This window comes from Schistocerca nitens, chromosome 2 (assembly GCF_023898315.1).
Source record: "Schistocerca nitens isolate TAMUIC-IGC-003100 chromosome 2, iqSchNite1.1, whole genome shotgun sequence".
Lineage (NCBI taxonomy): Eukaryota > Metazoa > Arthropoda > Insecta > Orthoptera > Acrididae > Schistocerca > Schistocerca nitens.
This window is the reverse complement of record NC_064615.1, coordinates 699,067,917-699,090,681: the sequence shown is the minus strand read 5'-3', so window position 1 is coordinate 699,090,681 and position 22,765 is coordinate 699,067,917. Positions and strand designations below refer to the sequence as shown.

Below are 22,765 nucleotides of genomic sequence, written 5' to 3'. Positions count from 1 at the left end.
TTTTTTGTTTCACTAAACGACAGTGTTAAACCATGTCAAAATCCTTCATAATGTCAAAGAATTTGTCTACAGCGCTGTGGATCTGATGCTAAGTTTCGCAAGGCCTCTACTTGAGGAATCTATGTTGATTTTTACAGAGGATATTTTTCGTTCTGAAAAAACGTTACAGTTCTTGAGCATAAAACATTTTCCATAATTCTACAACAGACTGAGGTCAACATTACAGGTCTATAATTGTGTACGTCTGTCCTGCGTCCCTTTTTGAAAACGGGAATGAATGGGTCTGAGCACTATGGGACTTAACATCTATGGTCATCAGTCCCCTAGAACTTAGAACTACTTAAACCTAACTAACCTAAGGACATCACACAACACCCAGTCATCACGAGGCAGAGAAAAAAACGGGAATGACCTGCGCTTTTTTCCCGTCGCTAGGTACCCTTCGCCTATCCATCGATCTACGACAAACTACTGTCAGAAAGGTAGCAAGTTCTTTCGCATAATCTTTGTAGAATTTCGTAGGTATCTCATCTGGTCCTGATGCCTCTCAACTACTAAGTGACTGTAGTTGCTTTTCTATTCCGCAAACGCTTATCTCAATATCTGCCAATTCCCCGTTCTCGCATTGATTGAAAAGTGGGTCCGTATTACGATCTTCAGCAGCAAAAACAGTTTCGAAAGACCAAATTCAGTATTTCTTTCTTATGTCATCTTCTGTTTCTGTGTCAGTAAGATCAATGATTTTACATAAGACCAGAAGTTATTTGAAATTTTTTAAGTCAGGTTGATAAATTTTTACTTTGAAATTCATTGAACATATCTCATATTGTATCCTTGCGCTTATTTTCGCTTTGTTCGGCATATGTTTGTCAGCTAAGTTTTGCCTTCGTTTAAATCTCTTAAGAATCTCTCTCCGTAAAAACTTTCGTTCATGGCTATTAACCATCGCTAAAAACCTTACTAGGGACATACTTGTCTGAGGTCTGTTGAACGACGCTTTTGAATTTTATCCATTTGTGTTCAACATCTTTGTTCTCAGAACTGAATATTTGATGGTGACTACTCAGATACTTCGCAGTTTTTACCCTGCCATAGTCTATAAACCAGTGGAAACAGTAGCAATCATAAGATAAGTGGGAGTAACCGTTCGCTGCGACCGAAAGTGGAACGAGCACATAAACGCAATTAAGGGGAAAGCAGATGCCACGCTAATATTTATTGGAAGAATGTAAATGAAACGTAAACCATGGTATAGTGAACTTTCAGACGGTGAATCTTGCAATCTTGTAACCCATGATATCAACGTGGCTATCCGACTATCAAAGGAAGCCGCAACAGATCATGGTCGTAAATACCTCGGTGCAAACTGACGATGTAAAACTGATTGGTGTTAGCCGTGGCTTTTCCGATCCTTTTATAATAACATCCTTTCACATTTTATCCAAGTTTAGGATAGCTATGCACAGAGTAAATAGGCATGTTTAAATGCTTTTGATCTCGAGTCTGATTAAAAAATGAAAGACTAAATTTCTGCGAGTGAAACGGGAAGCAGTGACATTTGTCTTCTTGCTTGTCACATTTAATCAGCTGTTAACTTCTTATTATCCGTGCGCAGATATAGACACCAGTTGTAAACTCCCGTGAATGCGCACATGCGCATTAGACAGCAAGTACGCGCGCATGCACAGAAGAGGATACTTTCTGCTTGTTATTGTTTATAATGTACTGTCATAGCTGATATCCGTGGCCAGCACATAACTTGGGGTTTTCATGTTGGACATTTTTGCGCATTTTTAAATCACCAAATTTTCATAAATGCCGTAATTATACAAAACAAATATTTTTTACCAGCAGATTTTCTTTTATAAAAGGTGATGCGAAAATCATTCTTTGTACTGATTGCTTCGTATTCCAGAAATGGAATGGACAAAACAAATCTTAAGCATCCTGATCCGGGCGTACAGCGTGTAAAGGTCACTATGATCCCCACGGCTGCTGTAACATAAGGTACGTTTGTTATGCCGTGCGTTCATACAGCGCGGTCGGCGCACGTAAGACGAGCCCACAAGAAATGCAGCAGGCATACCACTGGAGTCGACGGAGTCAATCAGGGTGCAGCCTCACGTGATTAAGTCGCATCGTCGCGGCCCGGATGGGAGTCGTGTGGTGGGCCTCCTGGAGTACTGAGTATGTCTTCTCTCAGTCGCGATGCTGTTACGCTGATACTGTTTACGGGAGATGTACTTTGGTCACGGACCTGGACACAAGTGGTTGCGCTGGTTACGTTTCACCTTGTTTTCAAAATAAATCTTCAAAAATTGTAATTAATTCCGACTTTCCATTCGGTAGTTTGTACCCGGAACACAACAACGTCAGCAGTCGTTTATTTCTGAGTGTATATACATATAATTAGACATGTGCGAGTTTCTGTTTGTATACTTAGCGCCTTAACAGACGAAATAAAGAAATACATCAATTATTGCGAATATGGAGAAACGTCAGCTGTATAATGGACTGACGACAATGAAAATTAGTGCAGGATCGTGGCTCAAACAGGGATTCCCCGCTTATAGCGAGCGGTCGCCGTACCATTAGCCTGTCCGAGCCCGACTCACAACTAGACTCAATCTTTCATATGTCGTCAACGTGTGTCTATAACCTCTACTCGTGCATCCATTATGTACACTACTAAATGGTTCAAATGGCTCTGAGCACTATGGGACGTAACTTCTAAGGTCATCAGTCCCCTAGAACTTAAAACTACTTAAACCTAACTAACCTAAGGACATCACAAACATCCATGACCGAGGCAGGATTCGAACCTACGACAGTAGCGGTCGCGCGGTTCCAGACTGTAGCGCCTAGAACCGCTCGGCCACCACAGCCGGCTGTACACTACTGGCCACTAAAATTGCTACAACAAGAAGAGATGCAGATGATAAACCGGTATTCATTGGACAAATATATTATACTAGAACTGACATGTGATTACATTTTGCCGGCCGAAGTGGCCGTGCGGTTAAAGACGCTGCAGTCTGGAACCGCAAGACCGCTAGGTCGCAGGTTCGAATCCTGCCTCGGGCATGGATGTTTGTGATGTCCTTAGGTTAGTTAGGTTTAACTAGTTCTAAGTTCTAGGGGACTAATGACCTCAGCAGTTGAGTCCCATAGTGCTCAGAGCCATTTGAACCATTTGATTACATTTTCACGAAATTTGGGTGCATAGATCCTGAGAAATCAGTACCCAGAACAACCACCTCTGGCCGTAATAACGGTCTTGATACGCCTCGGCATTGAGTCAAACAGAGCTTGGATGGCGTGTACAGGTACAGCTGCCCATGCAGCTTCAACACGATACCACAGTTCAACAAGAGTAGTGACTGGCGTATTGTGACGAGCCAGTTGCTCAGCCACCGTTGACCAGACGTTTTCAATTGGTGAGAGATCTGGAGAATGTGCTGGCCAGGGCAGCAGTCAAACATTTTCTGTATCCAGAAAGGCCCGTACAGGGCCTTCAACATGCGGTCGTGCATTATCCTGCTGAAATGTAGGATTTCGCAGGGATCGAATGAAGGGTAGAGCCACGGGTCGTAAATCATTTGAAATGTAACGTCCACTGTTCAAAGGGCCATCAATGCGAACAAGAGGTGACCGAGACGTGTAACCAATGGCAACCTATACCATCACGCCGGGTGATACGCCAGTATGGCGATGACGAATACACGCTTCCAATGTGCGTTCACCGCTATGTCGCCAAACACGGATGCGACCATCATGATGCTGTAAACAGAACCTGGATTCATCCGAAAAAATGACGTTTTGCCATTCGTGCACCCAGGTTCGTCGTTGAGTACACCATCGCAGGCGCTCCTGTCTGTGATGCAGCGTCAAGAGTAACCGCAGCCATGGTCTCCAAGCTGATAGTCCATGCTGCTGCAAACGTCGTCGAACTGTTTGTGCAAATGGTTGTTGTCTTGCAAACGTCCCCATCTGTTGACTCAGGGATCGAGACGTGGCTGCACGATCCGTTACAGCCAAGCGGATAAGATGCCTGTCATCTCGACTGCTAGTGATACGAGGCCGCTGGTATCCAGCACGGCGTTCCGTATTACCCTCCGGAACCCACAGATTCCATATTCTGCTAACAGTCATTGGATCTCGACCAACGCGAGCAGAAATGTCGCGATACGATAAACCGCAATCGCGATAGGCTGCAATCCGACCTTTTTCAAATTAGAAAACGTGATGGTACGCATTTCTCCTCCTTACACGAGGCATCACAACAACGTTTCACCAGGCAACGCCGGTCAACTGCTGTTTATGTGTGAGAAATCGGTTGGAAACTTTCCTCATGTCTGCACGTTGTAGGTGTCGCCACCGGCGCCAACCTTGCGTGAATGCTCTGAAAAGCTAATCATTTGCATATCACAGCATCTTCTTCCTGTCGGTTAAATTTCGCGTCTGTAGCACGTCATCTTCGTGGTGTAGCAGTTTTAATGGCCAGTAGTGTACATTCAGTGGTATATGTGGGTACTGTCTGAAAACTGTGTTGTGAATGAAGTCGGCAGTAAAGAAGTGATAAATTAAAGTGTCATGTGTAATGCTACCAGGATAGCGAAATTTTAGTGAGATTAGATTATATTCGTTTTTCGTTCCGTATGTCCAAAAATGATACTCATTGGTGTGGAACATGTCGGAAAGAATAACACAAAAAACATAAAACACTTGAATACAATACTTGTTACCCTGATCATTTGTCAGGAGAGTGTCAAAATAGGTGAACACATTACAGTAAACTGCAACTGCTAATATTTACAGAATTAATACATTGTCAGAATGAAACACAGTTACGCAGTTCTAATAAATTTATCATACACAAAATACCTAATCTTGGCTGTTGTGCCCAAGAGCTGTCGAAACTGAAATCTAATAAACCTTTTTACTTCAGCTTGTCTAACAGTCCCTGTTAAGATATTCATCTATAGAGTATTCATCTGTAGAGCAGAATGAGTTGGCTATCAAAAAGTCTTTCAAACTATGTTTAAACCGTCCTTTAACTGAAGCCAATCAGATGAAGACTGACTGCTTACTGCACAGTTATTTCGCAACGACACCATTTGTTTCCAGTTAATTAGATAACGTTAACTGGAATACTCTCTTTCAAATTCTGAAGGTGGCAGGGGTAAAATACAGGGAGCGAAAGGCTATTTACAATTTGTACAGAAACCAGATGGCAGTTATAAGAGTCGAGGGGCATGAAAGGGAAGCAGTGGTTGGGAAAGGAGTGAGACAGGGTTGTAGCCTCTCCCCGATGTTATTCAATCTGTATATTGAGCAAGCAGTAAAGGAAACAAAAGAAAAATTCGGAGTAGGTATTAAAATTCATGGAGAAGAAGTAAAAACTTTGAGGTTCGCCGATGACATTGTAATTCTGTCAGAGACAGCAAAGGACTTGGAAGAGCAGTTGAACGGAATGCACAGCGTCACGAAAGGAGGGTATAAGATGAACATCAACTAAAGCAAAATGAGGATAATGGAATGTAGTCGAATTAAGTCAGGTGATGCTGAGGGAATTAGATTAGGAAATGAGACACTTAAAGTAGTAAAGGAGTTTTGCTATTTGGGGAGTAAAATAACTGATGATGGTCGAAGTAGAGAGGATATAAAATGTAGACTGGCAATGGCAAGGAAATTGTTCTGAAGAAGAGAAATTTGTTAACATCGAGTATAGATTTAAGTGTCAGGAAGTCGTTTCTGAAAGTATTTGTATGGAGTGTAGCCATGTATGGAAGTGAAACATGGACAATAACCAGTTTGGACAAGAAGAGAATAGAAGCTTTCGAAATGTGGTGCTACAGAAGAATGCTGAAGATAAGGTAGGTAGATCACGTAACTAATGAGGAGGTATTGAATAGGATTGGGGAGAAGAGAAGTTTGTGGCACAACTTGACTAGAAGAAGGGATCGGTTGGTAGGACATGTTTTGAGGCATCAAGGGATCACAAATTTAGCATTGGAGGGCAGCGTGGAGGGTAAAAATCGTAGAGGGAGACCAAGAGATGAATACACTAAGCAGATTCAGAAGGATGTAGGTTGCAGTAGGTACTGGGAGATGAAGAAGCTTGCACAGGATAGAGTAGCATGGAGAGCTGCATCAAACCAGTCTCAGGACTGAAGACCACAACAACAACAACAATTAGATAAGACTCAAACCATTTCGCAACATTGCCGGCGACACCATAATATTATAATTTACTTAAGAGAACTCTGCGGCTCACACAGTCGAAGGTTTTTGACAAGTCAGAGAAAATGCCAGTAACCTCTAATTTATTATCAAATGAATTCTCATTATAGGTGTAAATAGCTTTCGCTATATCAAAACACTTATGAAACCCAAACTGTGACTTGGACAATATATTATTCCTTCCTTTCATCATTTTGTGGGAGTTATCAACGAGAAACAGTTTCGTAAAGGTTTGAAATTATGTCTAAACCTTGATGGAAGTCACTAAGCACTCTCATTCTGAAATACTGGATCAATAAATTATGGGTACTTGCGCGCCGTCAGTTACGCTGCCTCATGGAAAACACACAGTTCCTAATTGTAATACTTATATTATTCTGTTAAAATTTTAACCTAAGATTATCAATCTTAATGAGTAGATTACGACAGCATTTTAATTTTTAAATTTGGTGAATAATTACGTGAAATACTGAAAATCAAATTTTTGTTGCCCCTGGAACTGGGACTATTGCAGAGTCAGAATAAGAAGATCCATCAAAGTTGCAGATGACTGTACACTGCAGCTCCTTGCGTCTACATCTACATCTATATTTATACTCCACAAGTCACCCAACGGTGTGTGGCGGAGGGCACTTTACGTGCCACTGTCATTACCTGCCTTTTCTGTTCCAGTCGCGTATGGTTCGCGGGAAGAACGACTGCCGGAAATCCTCCGCCCGCGCTCGAATCTTTCTAATTTTACATTCGTGATCTCCTCGGGAGGTATAAGTAGGGGAAAGCAATATATTCGACACCTCATCCAGAAACGCACCCTCTCGAAACCTGGACAGCAAGCTACACCGTGATGCAGAGCGCCTCTCTTGCAGAGTCTGCCACTTGAGTTTGCTAAACATCTCCGTAACGCTATCACGGTTACCAAATAACCCTGTGACGAAACGCGCCGCTCTTCTTTGCATCTTCTCTATCTGTCAACCCGGCCTGGTACGGATCCCACACTGATGAGCAATACTGAAGTATAGGTCGAACGAGTGTTTTGTAAGCCACCTCCTTTGTTGATGGACTGCATTTTCTAAGGATTCTCCCAATGAATCTCAACACGGCACCCGCCTTACCAACAATTAATTTTATATGATCATTCTACTTCAAATCGTTCCTTACGCATACTCCGAGATATTTTACAGAAGTAGCCGCTACAAGTGTTTGTTCCGCTATCATATAATCATACAATAAAGGATCCTTCTTTCTATGTATTCACAATACATTACATTTGTCTATGTTAAGGGTCAGTTGCCACTCCCTGCACCAAATGCCTATCCGCTGCAGATCTTCCTGCATTTCGCTGCAATTTTCTAATGCTGCAACTTCTCTGTATACTACAGCATCATCCGCGAAAAGCCGCATGGATATTCCGACATTATCTACTAGGTCATTTATATATATTGTGAAAAGCAATGGTCCCATAACACACCCCTGTGGCACACCAATGGTTACTTTAACGTCTGTAGACGTCTCTCCATTGAGAGCAACATGCTGTGTTCTGTTTGCTAAAAACTCTTCAATCCGTAGGCTCTTACTTTGTTTATCAGGCGACAGTGCGGAACTGTATCGAACGCCTTCCGGAAGTCAAGGAAAATGGCATCTACCTGGGAGCCTGTATCTAACATTTTCTGGGTCTCATGAACAAATAAAGCGAGTTGGGTCTCACACGATCACCGTTTCCGGAATCCATGTTGATTCCTACAGAGTAGATTCTGGGTTTACAGAAATGACATGATACGCGAGCAAAAAACATGTTCTAAAATTCTACAACAGATCGATGTCAGAGATATAGGCCTATAGTTTTGCGCATCTGCTCGGCGACCCTTCTTGAAAACTGGAACTACCTGTGCTCTTTTCCAATCATTTGGAACCTTCCGTTCCTCTAGAGACTTGCGGTACACCGCTGTTAGAAGGGGGACAAGTTTTTTCGCGTACTCTGTGTAGAATCGAATTGGTATTCCGTCAGGTCCAGTGGACTTTCATCTGTTGCGTGATTTCAGTTGCTTTTCTATTCCTTGGACACTTATTTCGATGTCGGCCATTTTTTGGTTCGTGCAAGGATTTAGAGAAGGAACTGCAGTGCGGTCTTTCTCTGTGAAACAGCTTTGTAAAAAGGTGTTTAGTATTTCAGCTTTACGCGTTTCAATGCCATTATCATCCCGGAGTGTCTGGATATGCTGTTTCGAGCCACTTACTGATTTAACGTAAGACCAGAACTTCCTAGAATTTTCTGTCAAGTCGGTACATAGAATTTCACTTTCGTATTCACTGAACGCTTCACGCATAGCCCTTATTACGCAAACTTTTGACATCGTTTAGCTTCTGTTTGTCCGAGAGGTTTTGGCTGCTTTTAAACTTGCAGTGAAACTCTCTTCGCTTTCGCAGTAGTTTCCTAATTTTGTTGTTGAACCACGGTGGGTTTTTCCCGTCTCTCACAGTTTTACTCGGCACTTAACTGTCTAAAACGCATTTTACGATTGCCTTGAACTTTTTCCGTAAACACTCAACCTTGTCAGTGTCGGTACAGAAATTTTCGTTTTGATCTGTTAGGTAGTCTGAAATCTGCCTCCTATTACTCTTGCTAAACAGATAAACCTTCCTCCCTTTTTTTATATTCATATTTACTTCCATATTCAGGGATGCTGCAACGTCCTTATGATCACTGATTACCTGTTCTGCGTTTACAGAGTCGAAAAGTTCGGGTCTGTTTGTTATCAGTATGTCCAAGATGTTGTCTCCACGAGTCGGTTCTCTGTTTAATTGCTCGAGGTAATTTTCGGATAGTGCACTCAGTATAATGTCACATGAGGCTCTATCCCTACCACCCGTCCTAAACATCTGAGTGTCCCAGTCTATATCTGGTAAATTGAAATCTCCACCTAAGACTATAACATGCTGAGGAAATTTATGTGAAATGTATTCCAGATTTTTTCTCAGTTGTTCTGCCACTAATGCTGCTGAGTCGGGAGGTCGGTAAAAGGAGCCAATTATTAACCTAGCTCGGTTGTTGAGTATAACCTCCACCCATAATAATTCACAGGAACCATCCACTTCTATTTCACTACAGGATAAACTGCTACTAACAGCGACAAACACGCCAACACCAGTTAAATGCAATCTATCCTTCCTAAACACCGTCTGTGCGTTTGTAAAAATTTCGGCAGAATTTATCTCTGGCATCAGCCAGCTTTACGTACCTATAACGATTTCAGCTTCGGTGCTTTCTATCAGCGCTTGAAGTTCCGGTACTTTACCAACGCAGCTTCGACAGTTTACAATTACAATACCGATTGCTGCATGGTCCCCGCATGTCCTGACTTTGCCCCGCACCCTTTGAGGCTGTTGCCCTTTCTGTACTTGCCCGAAGCCATCGAACCTAAGAAACCGCCCATTCCACGCCACACAACCCCTGCTACCCGTGTCGCCGCCTGCTGTGTGTAGTGGACTCCTGACCTATCCAGCGGAACCCGAAACCCCGCCACCCGATGGCGCAAGTGGAGGAATCTGCAGCCCACACGGTCGCAGAACCGTTTCAGCCTCTGATTCAGACCCTCCTCTCGGCTCTGTACCAAAGGTCCGCAGTCAGTCCTGTCGACGATGCTGCAGATGGTGAGCTCTGCTTTCATCCCGCTAGCGAGACTGGCAGTCTTCACCAAATCAGATTTCCGCCGGAAGTCAGAGAGGATTTCCTCCGATCCATAGCGACACACATCATTGGTGCCGACATGAGCGACCACCTGCAGATGGGTGCACCCTGTACCCTTCATTGCATCCGGAAGGACCCTTTCCACAACTGGAATGACTCCCCCCCGGTATGCACACGGAGTGCACATTGGTTTTTTTCCCCTCCCTTGCAGCCATATCCCTAAGGGGCCCCATTACGCGCCTGACGTTGGAGCTCCCAACTACCAGTAAGCCCACCCTCTGCGACTGCCCGGATCTTGCAGACTGCGGGGCAACCTCTGGAACAGGACAAGCAGCCATGTCCGGCCGAAGATCAGTATCAGCCGGAGACAGAGCCTGAAACCGGTTCGTCAGACAAACTGGAGAGGCCTTCCGTTCAACCCTCCGGAATGTCTTTCACCCCCTGCCACACCTTGAGACGATCTCCCACTCTACCATGGGTGAGGGGTCAGCCTCAATGTGGGCATTATCCCGGGCAGCCACAGGCGTAGTCCGATCGGGGGATGCGTGGGACGAGCTGCCCGTCCCCGACAAACCCCCATCCGGACCCCCACAGTGATGCCCATTGGCAACAGCCTCAAGCTGTGTGACTGAAGCCAACACTGCCTGAAGCTGGGAGCGAAGGGATGCCAACTCAGCCCGCATCCGAACACAGCAGTCGCAGTCCCTATCCGTGCTAAATACTGTTGTGCAAAGAACGTCTGAACTAACCTACAGAGAGCACAAACAATTCGACAAAATTTAAACGGTTATTAAAGTGCAAGACTGCCTAGTAAATGCAGTAATGCTTCTACTTGCGCACTGCTGACACACTGCTCGGTGGCAGAAGGCTAACTGTACTATCAGTAACGTACAAATACTATGTGAAAGAAATAAACAAATGACAGACGACTACGCGACTTTACACGTCACAAATATTAAAATGCAAATCTCCCCCTGCTAATTACGAAACTACACAAGGATTTGACGGATTTAACTAAACAAATGCGCTAAGAACACTCAAATTTTCAACTTGACTACTACACTTGTAGCCGGCCGAAGTGGCCGTGCGGTTAAAGGCGCTGCAGTCTGGAACCGCAAGACCGCTACGGTCGCAGGTTCGAATCCTGCCTCGGGCATGGATGTTTGTGATGTCCTTAGGTTAGTTAGGTTTAACTAGTTCTAAGTTCTAGGGGACTAATGACCTCAGCAGTTGAGTCCCATAGTGCTCAGAGCCATTTGAACCATTTTTTTTGAACTACACTTGTATGAACCTCAACCGATCACATTAAGCGATTCTGTAAACGTCACTACGGCAACGCCTCAATTTTGTCGCAGCTACATAGGCAACTATTCATTTGTCTTCAGTCATTAACGTTGTGCAGCTGAAAGTGAGCAACAGCGCTGATAGCTGTCATAAATCCTTTTATTCCAACCAGACTACAGGTTCCGGGTTTCAGTCGCTTAGTAATAAACTTTACTCATGTCTGGCAGTCTTCAGGTTGGATAAATAAGATAGAAGATGCGATGAAGGGCAGCGCATTTCCTCGTGGGTTCATTTAGGCTGCGCAAGTGTGTTACGGAGATGCTCAAAGAGATCTATTAGCAGACACTACGAGATATTACAAGACCTGAGTTACTGCATGCCGTTGTGGATCACAGAGAGGTTTACTGTTGGAGTTCCGAGATCACACGTCTACAAAGAATCAGGCAGCATATAACTTCTTTCAACATATATCTCGTGAAATAACCACGAACAGAAAATCGACAAATCAGAGCTAATAGCGAAGTTACTCGACAGTCGTTCTTCCCACAATCCGTTTGGGAATTTGACAAGGAAAAGGGGAGTGGGCTATAATGGTATAAGAAGTTCTCTTCACCCGGGCTCTAAGTGTCTTTCGGAGTGTACATGTAGATGTGGAACATCCAGACAACGAGATTCGCTTTCCTCAAAATTCGAGAGATTCAATATTTCTATGGCGTCAGCGAGAATTTACCAGACGCTTACATGTGCGTGGCATCCATGCCACACACAAGCCTACAGAGACCACCCTGCAGTATCCAGTCCCATTTACCACTAAGGGATTGCGTCAGTCATTGGAGAGCCTGTAAATGAACAGGAGAACTATGACCACATCTGTCAACGTGTCTTACACATGCTCGAGGATGGGGCTCGTCGCTTGCCGTTGCATTTCTCGAATGTCCAGGTTCTGCAAGGTACCCTTGTGATGCGCTGTTAATGCTGAACAAAAGACAGAATTCAGGGACGACACCATAAGCAGGAGCCACCACCTAGTCTACTGCGGTTTGCTCGATGCACTTCATGCCGGAAAGGTGACCACGCATAATGTTAAAATCGTTGCAGCCCTCATTACGAAATGTCCAACTTTCTGATTGTAAGTGACTGCCAATATGATTTATGTACAGTTAAGGAGTCGCATTTCTTGTGCTCGATTGAATACCCTCTTCATAAATAAAAAATAACAGTTAGGGGCCACAAAATGGCTCTGAGCACTATGGGACTCAACATCTTAGGTCATAAGTCCCCTAGAACTTAGAACTACTTAAACCTAACTAACCTAAGGACATCACACACACCCATGCCCGTGGCAGGATTCGAACCTGCGACCGTAGCAGTCCCGCGGTTCCGGACTGCAGCGCCAGAACCGCTAGACCACCGCGGCCGGCCAGTTAGGGGCCACATTTCCAGAGAGACCAGCAGCACTCATACATGGGTAGGTGCCAATTCCAGTAATAAGTCTGTCGCGTGTTGTCGATAACAATGTGGACTTGGAGTTGAGCACCAGCTCAATGTAGTTTGTGTATGCATTATCCGATCCGAAACACCCGGACACCTTTGTGTACTGCGGGATTTACAAGTATATGCCACGAGAGGCTGGCCTGCCAGAATACAACAAGGCAGGAAGCATTGTGTTGTCAACAGAGACACAGTAACAGCCGAATAGATATTCAGAACAGCTCAGTGCCTTCGAAAATGGCCTCAGTAACAAATCCACCAGAGACATTTCAACCATTCTAAAGCTGCCCTAGACGACCGTTGGTGACATCGCTGTTAAGTGAAAACACGAAGAAATAACCACAGCCAAAACATGACCAAGCAGACCGCATGTACTTACGGTCAGGGATCGTCGAACACTGCAGAGGGTAGTTGTAAAAAATCTCATGAAATCAGCAGAAGGAATCAATTGTGAGTTCAAAAGTGCTATTAGCAGACCAGTGAGGATATAACCTTACGTAAGAAAAAGAATGGCGTACAGTGGTCGAAAGGCAGTGCCGAGCGACACTTCAGGTGGTGTGAAGGGCCTTACCACTGGACAGTGGACGACCAGAAACGAGTCATTTGGAATGATGAATCACACTACACACTATGGCAATATGATGGAAGGTTTCGGGTCATCACGTGTAGTGCCAACAGAGAAGTACGTAGGAACTGGTGGTAGGAAATGGGTTTGTTTTTCGTGATAGGGAGTGGCCCTATTACTGCGCTTAAGAAGGCGCTAAATGCGGAAGGATATGAATGCATTTTACAGCGTTCTGGACTGCAAACGGTACCTCAGAGACGATGTTTGTATGAGCGTGACAGTGCATCCTGCCATAAAGTAACATGTGTGAGGCAATAGTCAGCGGACAATAACAGTCCTGAAAGGGACTGACCTGTCCAGAAACCGTAACTCAACCCAATAGAAGCCCTTTGGGATGAACTTGAAGGTCGATTTCGCTCCAGAGCCCAGCATCCGACATCAATATCTTCTCTGGTTTCGGCTCTTGAGAAATAATCGGCTCCCGTTCAACCACAGACGTTCGTACACCTCATTGAAAGGGTCCCCAGCAGAGTTCAAGTCGCCATGAAGGTGAAGCACGGACAGAACCCATACGCCTAACAGATGTCCGGAAACTTTTGATCAGAGAGTGTACTTAGCATTTTGAACGATGCCTTGGCAGGCCGGTGGACTGGAGCTCGTGAATTAGTGCATGGGCATGCCAAGTCTCGTGACTTTCTTGCTCTGAACGTTTACCTTTGGGAATACGTAAAAAGTGTGGTGCACACAACTCCCTATAACAATATCGGAACATCGGTGACGTAGGATAGCGTATCTGTAGCCTCTGTACCTCTGTTTGGTTGGAATGGCCTCGCTATCATCGACTGTCTTCGACTAGCAATGTTGAGATGTTGTCCGGATGCATTAGAACTCAGTGCACACAGTCTGAGCATCCAGAATTAATGTTTCATTCTGCAGCGGACTGTGCTCTGTTTCGAAATTTCCATCACAACTGAAGGCAGGAGAGCTGCTGAAGCTGTGAGGGTGTCTGTCATGTGTGGTGCCTGTATAGCTCATTCGACAACAGCATTGTCCTCGATACCCCTTCATGTTTGAGGCCCGATTCGGCATACAGTTTTTAGCCTGCTCTAAAGTTTCAAAACGTTGACCGTCTCCCGTAATGGGGGCAGCTTACGTACAGTACTACTGCACCGTGTGACTAAGTAACAATGCGTCACAGACCCTCTGCTCACAGGACATTTCTGTATTGTTTGACCAAGCGAGAGGTTGCGGTTGTAAGACACTAGAGTCGCATTCGGGAGGACTCTTTTCACACAAGTCTGGCAATCCACATTTAGGATATCTGTGGTTTACCTAAATCTTTTAGGGCGAGTGAAGGGACTGTAGGCTTGAAAATTATACGGACTGTTTCCTTTTACACCTTTCTCCAATCTAAACTTCTGCTCTGTCTCCTAGGACGATAAACGCTGATCTGTTTCGATCCTGAATTCCCCTCCCCCCTCCTCACCGTCTCCACCCACCTACCATTTGCAATACCACCAATACCTTCAGCATCACACCCCCGCCATGTTCCTTATAAATGTTTGGAAACTGTATTTGTCGTTGAAGATAAACGTAACGTAAACGTAACTCTGAAGATAGTGGAGCAAACTTTTTCCACAAGTGATACAGCTCGAATATTACAGTCTACCACCACATCTTCTCTAGAAGCCGTACTCGCCGTCTATGGTTTCATGTTTAGCAATTGCCCCTACTACCTGCGAAAATTTTCACTGCGACTTTAAAAAGCACTGATTTACCGTCTGCCACTGCTCAATGGTTTTCGAATACTATAAAGGAGTATACGTTCTGTTTAAAAACATCCATACTTCAATATCTTGGCATATGAAACTGTTACGAGAAAGAGCATAATGCAAATTCTTGCCGTTTTGCGTACTCTCACCTTCCGAAAGAATGTTATTTTTTTAATAATATCATAGATGTCCGAATATCATCTTCTCCCTCCTTTTCTAGTTGTGATATGGCCGGCAATAACGTCGTTATAGAGACTGAGTTGATAAAGAAATTCCTTATTTCTTTCATGTATTGAACAGTTCAAAAATGGCTCTGAGCACTATGGGACTTAACATCTTAGGTCATCAGTCCCCTAGAACTTAGAACTACTTAAACCTAACTAACCTAAGGACATCACACACATCCATGCCCGAGGCAGGATTCGAACCTGCGACCGTAGCAGTCCCGCGGTTCCTGACTGCAGCGCCTAGAACCGCACGACCACCACGGCCGGCTACTGAACAGTTGCTGGCCAGTCTGCATGAGATTTTTCTGCTGTTTTCCCAATCAACAGAGGTAAATACCGAGCTGGTTCCCGTTTCCTGCCTCAGATACACGATGTGTGAATACTTTGCCACATGATGTCACATCTGACCAAGCGAATGCTCCAACGCACTCTGAAGGGGTACGTCGATACCTTCCAGGAGGGGAGGTGGCAGTGCCTTTAAAATGCCTTGGCCGGCCGTTGTGGCCGAGCGGTTCTAGGCGCTTCAATCTGGAACCGCGCGACCGCTACGGTCGCAGGTTCGAATCCTGCCTCGAGCATGGATGTGTGTGATGTCCTTAGGTTAGCTAGGTTTAAGTAGTTCTAAGTTCTAGGGGATTGATGACCTCAGATGTTAAGTCCCATAGTGCTCAGAGCCATTTGAACCATTTTTTAAAATGCCTTTGACAGTGGTAATCCCGTCGTAATAATAGCCTGTGAACGAGTGTAGTTCGTTCTCCGCAAAATAGAAGTATCATATCAGTCACGACTCGGCATTGACTGGATATATTGCACTGGATAGGAACAAAGGAAGGATACGGCTGGAATGTGATAGGAAGGTGTTATATTTCGTACCAGTCTCCAGTCGGCAATCTTCAGGAAGCGACACAGCATTTGGTTCTGGAACGGCAAGAAATCATTCGGAGGCTGTTGCCACAATGAATATAACAGAGCATTCCTGCCCATGGAGGTCACATCTCATACCGATGTTGAAGATACACTGAAGCGCCAAAGAAACTGGTATAGGCCTGCATACTCAAATACTGAGATACGTAAACAGGCAGAATATGGCGCTGCGGCGGGCAACCCCTGTAAAGTGTGTACATTCTAAGTTCACAAACCAGAATAACTCAAAAAAAAAGCCACACACGAAAAATTGTGTAGAATCCAAAGTTGATTATTTTAGAGGGCACATCTGCTGGTGCTAGAATTAGCCCGCCATCCCAGCCCCCTGGGCAATTTTCTAATTTTTGCGTGGAAAATGTTTACAGATAAATAAAAAAACTTATTTACTTCGTAAATTTTGATTCTCTACAACTAAAACTCTCCCTCTCTCACCATAGGGTGGGGTTTGAGAGAGAGGAATTAGAGTTTTACAACTGTTGACCCAAATATTAATTTTTTCCACAGATTCGGATAAGTTTTGTTCGCTTCGTGGTCATGAGTCCACACAACTTTTAATTATCAAACAAATCATCTGACTAGCTAACAAACTAACCAAACATCCTACTTACTAACGAGTGATCTCATTAACTAAAAAACTAATTGACTCGCGAACCTAATGAGAACATGGGTTTTCGTGAATTACAGCGCAAACTACCAAGAATCAAAACAAATGTTTAAGACAAAATGCACGTAGTATTTTTATGCACACTACTGGCCATTAAAACTGCTACACCAAGAAGAAATGCAGATGATCAACGGGTATTGATTGGACAAATATATTATACTAGAACTGACATGTGATTACATTTTCACGCAATTTGGGTGCATAGATCCTGAGAAATCAGTACCCAGAACAACCACCTCTGGTCGTAATAATGGCCTTGATATGCCTCGGCATTGTCAAACAGAGCTTGGATGGCATGTACAGGTACAGCTGGCCATGCAGATTCAACATGATACCACAGTTCATCAAGAGTAGTGACTGGCATATTGTGACGAGCCAGTTGCTCGGCCACCGTTGACCAGACGTTTTCAATTGGTGAGAGATCTGGAGAATGTGCTGGCTAGGGCAGCAGTCGAACATTTTCTGTATCCAGAAAGACCCGTACAGGACCTGCAACATGCGGTCGTGCATTATCCTGCTGAAATGTAGCGTTTCGCAGGGATCGAATGAAGGGTAGAGCCACGGGTCGTAACACATCTGAAATGTTAGGTCTTCTGTTCAAAGTGCCGTCAATGCGAACAAGAGGTGACCGAGACGTGTAACCAATGGCACCCCATACCATCACGCCGGGTGATACGCCAGTATGGCGATGAAGAATACATGCTTCCAATGTGCGCCCACCGCGATGTCGCCAAACACGGATGCGGCCATCATAAAGCTGTTAACAGAACCTGGATTCATCCGAAAAAATGACGTTTTGCCATTCGTGCACCCAGGTTCGTCGTTGAGTACACTATCGCAGGCGCTCCTGTCTGTGAGACAGCGTCAAGGGTAACCGCAGCCATGGTCTCCGAGCTGATAGTCCATGCTGCTGCAAACGTAGTCGAACTGTTCGTGCAGATGGTTGTTTTCTTGCAAACGTCCCCATCTCTTGACTCAGGGATCGAGACGTTGCTGCACGATGCGTTACAGCCATGCGGATAAGATGCCTGTCATCTCGACTGCTAGTGATACGAGGCCGTACGGGTCCAGCACGGCGTTCCGTATTACCCTCCTGAACCCACCTATTCCATATTCTGCTAACAGTCATTAGATCTTGACCAACGCGAGCAGTAACGTCGCGATCCGATAAACCGCAATCGCGATAGGCTACAATCCGACCTTTATCAAAGTCGGAAACGTGATGGTACGCATTTCTCCTCCTTACACGAGGCATCACAACAACGTTTCACCAGGCAACGCCGGTCAACTACTGATTGTGTATGAGAAATCGGTTGGAAACTTTCCTCATGTCAGCACGTTGTAGGTGTCGCCACCGGCGCCAATCTTGTGTGAATGCTCTGAAAAGCTAATTAATTGCTTATCACAGCATCTTCTTCCTGTCTGTTAAATTTCGCGTCTGTAGGACGTCATCTTCGTGGTGTAGCAATTTTAATGACCAGTAGTGTAGTATCTGATTCTGCAATAAAAAATGGGGGTTCCCATTTGAAATTTTAAAGTTGCCTCCCGCCCCACCCCCAAGGGGCTGGGGTGGTGGGCTATTTTCAGCACCAGCAGATGTCCCCCTCGAAAATAATCAACTTTGGATTCTACTCATTTTTTCGTGTGAAGCTTATTTTTCGAGTTCTTCTGGTTTGTCAACTTAAAAGACAGCAAGTGCCTAGCGCAGTTGTTAGATCGGTTACTGCTGCTCCAGTGGCGGGTTATCAAGATTTAAGTGAGTGTGAACGTGGTGTTACAGTCGGCGGACGAGCGATGGGACACAACATTTCCGAGATAGCGATGAAGTGGGGATTTTCCGGTACGACCATTTCACGAGTGTATTGTGAATATCACGAATCCGGTAAAACATCAAATCTCCGACATCGCTGCGACCGGCAAAAGATCCTCCAAGGACGGGACCAACAACGACTGAAGAGAATCGTTCCACGTGGCAGAAATGCAACGCTTCCGCAAATTTCTGCAGATTTCAATGCTGGGCCGTCAACAAGTGTCAACGTGCGAACCATTGAACGAAACATCATCGATATGGGCTTTCGGAGCCGAAGGCCCAATCGGATGTCCTTGATGACTGCAAGAGACAAAGCATTACGCTTCACCTTGGCCCGTCAACACCGACATTGACTGTTGATGAATGGTAACATGTTGCCTGGTCGGACGAGTCTCGTTTCAAATTGTATCGAGCGGATACGGGTATGGAGACAACCTCATGAATCCATGGACCCTGCATGTCAGCAGGGAGCTGTTGAAGTTTGTGGTGACTCTGTAATGGTGTGGGGCGTGTGCAGTTGGAGTGATATACAGGGTGGCGCACGAAATGTGTTACCAATTGTTTCTTTCACAATTTACGACGCACATTAGATATCGCGCTGGGATCTCTACAGCAGGACCAGCAGAGCTTTGAAAAACAAATGAGTTACGAAATGACGCGTAATTCATGATACTGCCGCTAGGAGACTAGTAAGCAGCAGTGGCTGACAATGGAAGACTAACGACACAGCAACGATCGGCAATTGTGTTACTTTTTCATGAAACGATAAGCCTTGTTGTGACTCAGAGGCGTTTTAACACACGATGGGTCCCTTGCAAGAAGACCATCCACAGATTGTACGATAAATTTGTACAGGAAGGAACAGTGTTGGAAGCGAAGCGACATCGGCCTAGGCCTGTTTGTTCGCCGGAGAATATTGAAGCAGTACGAGTTGCTGTACAGAGAAGTCCCGGGAAATCGTGTAGAAAGGCAGCAGTGCAACTGGGAATATCCAGACGCTCCGTTCAAAGCATTCTTAAAAGTGACCTCCATATGTACCCATACAAGATGAGCTGTGCACAGAAGCTCACTGAAGAACACAAGCAGCAGAGACTACTGTTTGCACAGTGGGCAGAGGATAGGGAAGAAACTCTCAACAACGTTTGGTTTTCAGACGAGGCGCATTTTCATTTAGACGGTGTGGTTAACAAACAAAATGTATGCTTTTGGGCCACTGAAAACACACAAGTGCTTCATGAACGACAGCATTATGCTCCGAGGATTACAGCGTGGGTAGCAATTTCCAGTCACGGACTTATTGGACCCTTTTTCTTTGAAGAAACTGTGAACAGCGAGCGTTATTTGAGTTTGCTTCGCAATAGCTTCATTCCACAGCTTCTTGCTACTGCCTTGCCCTTCAGCACGCAGTGGTTCATGCAAGATGGAGCAAGGCCACGTACTGCAAACACTGTGTTGGAGTTTTTACACGAGCATTTCGACACGCGAATCATTTCACTCAGGTTTCCAGATCGCTTCAGTGACGGACAAAATTGGCCCCCCAATAGTCCAGAGCTCAATCCATGTGACTTTTTTCTTTGGGGGTACCTAAAGGAAAAAACTTTTCCCGGAACGTCCACGTCATTTTATGGAGCTCAGAAGACTTATTCTTCAAGCTTGCAGTTAAATTACGGAAGACATGTGCCGTAGGGTAGTCACTAACTTCAGTGTTCGTTTGAAGGAAATTAGGAATCGAAATGGTGGACATATTGAGTTAGAACAAAGGATAGGGAAGAAACTCTCAACAACGTTTGGTTTTCAGACGAGGCGCATTTTCATTTAGACGGTGTGGTTAACAAACAAAATGTATGCTTTTGGGCCACTGAAAACACACAAGTGCTTCATGAACGACAGCATTATGCTCCGAGGATTACAGCGTGGGTAGCAATTTCCAGTCACGGACTTATTGGACCCTTTTTCTTTGAAGAAACTGTGAACAGCGAGCGTTATTTGAGTTTGCTTCGCAATAGCTTCATTCCACAGCTTCTTGCTACTGCCTTGCCCTTCAGCACGCAGTGGTTCATGCAAGATGGAGCAAGGCCACGTACTGCAAACACTGTGTTGGAGTTTTTACACGAGCATTTCGACACGCGAATCATTTCACTCAGGTTTCCAGATCGCTTCAGTGACGGACAAAATTGGCCCCCCAATAGTCCAGAGCTCAATCCATGTGACTTTTTTCTTTGGGGGTACCTAAAGGAAAAAACTTTTCCCGGAACGTCCACGTCATTTTATGGAGCTCAGAAGACTTATTCTTCAAGCTTGCAGTTAAATTACGGAAGACATGTGCCGTAGGGTAGTCACTAACTTCAGTGTTCGTTTGAAGGAAATTAGGAATCGAAATGGTGGACATATTGAGTTAGAACAAATCTCCATGGACAGCTCTTCATTGTAGTATATGTTCCTTTCAGAATGTATTGACCATAAAGTTTATATTCAAAAACAAAATGGTAACACCCTGTAGAACCCCTGAAACATTTGGATACGACTCTGACAGGTGACACGTACGTAAGCATCCTGTCTGATCACCTGCATCCATTCATGTCCATTGTGCATTCCGACGGACTTTGGCAATTTCAGCAGGACGATGCGACACCCCACACGTCCGTAATTGCTACAGAGTGGCTGCAGGACCACTCTTCCCAGTTTGAACACCTCCGCTGGCCACCGAACTCCGCTGTCATGAACATTATTGAGCATGTCTGGGATGCCTTGCAACGTGCTGTTCAGAAGAGATCTCCACCCACTTGAACTCTTAGGGATTTATGGACAGCCCTACAGGATTTATGGTGTCAGTTCCCTCCAGCACTACTTCAGACATTAGTCGAGTCCATGCCACGTCGTGCTGCGGCACTTCTGCGTGCTCCCGGGGGCCCTACACGATATTAGGCAAGCGTTGTTGGGTTGTTTGGAGGAAGAGACCAAACGTGGAGGTCATCGGTCTCATCGGATTAGGGAAGGACGGGGAAGGAAGTCGGCCGTGCCCTTTCAGAGGAACCATCCCGGCATTTGCCTGGAGCGATGTAGGGAAATCACGGAAAACCTAAATCAGGATGGCCGTCGACCTCCAGAATGCGAGGCCAGTGTGTTAACAACTGCGCCACCTCGCTCGGTTAGGCAGGTGTATAAGTTTCTTTAGCTCTTCAGTATAGATATCAGATCAGACTGGAATAGAACTCGGTTTGATACCCATTGTGCGATGAATTTCTCCGCAAATTTCGTAAACATTGGACTGGCGCTTCATGGCGTGACACATCCAATTTTCGTCAGTGTATTTGTGACTCCATTGATTGTTCGTGAATCTTATAATCGATTATGGCTGTTTCCGCCTGTTTGTGCGGAGTACTTTGTATCCGTTATGCAGAGAGTCAACTGATAGTTCCTGTGCAGGTCTCCCCGCATCTCGGTCAGTCTAGTGGCAGACAGTGTGGCGCCGGACGCCGTGAGGCGAGACACGAGGCAGGGGCGGGGCAGAGGCACTGACCGGTCAGCGAGGTGCAAAGCGTCCAGATGCCGCCGTGCGTGGGCACGAGGAAGACGGCGTCCTCCTGGCGGCTGAAGGCGGAGGCGGAGCCGGGCGCGAGGCGGCGCGTCACGCCGAGCACGAGCCGCGCGACGCGCCCGCCCAGCAGCCACTCGGCCGCGACCGGCGCCAGCGACTGGTTGAGGCGCGCGCGGCTCCACGACAGCTGCTCCCAGCGGTCGGTCATCATGGCGGCGCACAGCAGCGCCGTGGCCGCCGCCGTCAGCGCCAGCGTCGCCAGCAGGAACCACGCCGTCGCGCTGCCCGTCGGCATGGCCCGGCCGCGCGCTCCGCCTCACTGACGCGGCCCACCTCGCTGCCGCTGCCGCTGCCGCCGCCTCCACGGCGAATCGATGCGTGCGCGCTTCCGCCGTGCCGGCCACTGCCGCACTGACCGACGCCACTGCGGCAGCCGCGACGCCGGCGCTGCGCTGCCGGGGGCGGCGCGCGCAGCCGCCACCGATCCGGCGGCGTCGCACGTGCAAGCAGAGAGGGGCGCACACCCTGGCCGGTCGGCTGCCAAGGGTAGTGATCAAAAAAT

At 45.9% G+C, this 22,765-nt stretch overlaps 1 protein-coding gene across 1 annotated transcript in view; it reads right to left on the bottom strand.

Annotated features, from left to right (window-relative positions):
• Nucleotides 1-22,498, bottom strand: part of LOC126235266 (uncharacterized) — an 86,580-nt gene extending 64,082 nt beyond the window's left edge. The window contains exon 1 of the mRNA XM_049943996.1: nucleotides 22,186-22,498. Within this exon, the coding sequence (XP_049799953.1) occupies nucleotides 22,186-22,498 (313 nt within the window). The remainder of the gene's footprint in view (nucleotides 1-22,185) is intronic.
• Nucleotides 22,499-22,765: the final 267 nt, after the last annotated feature.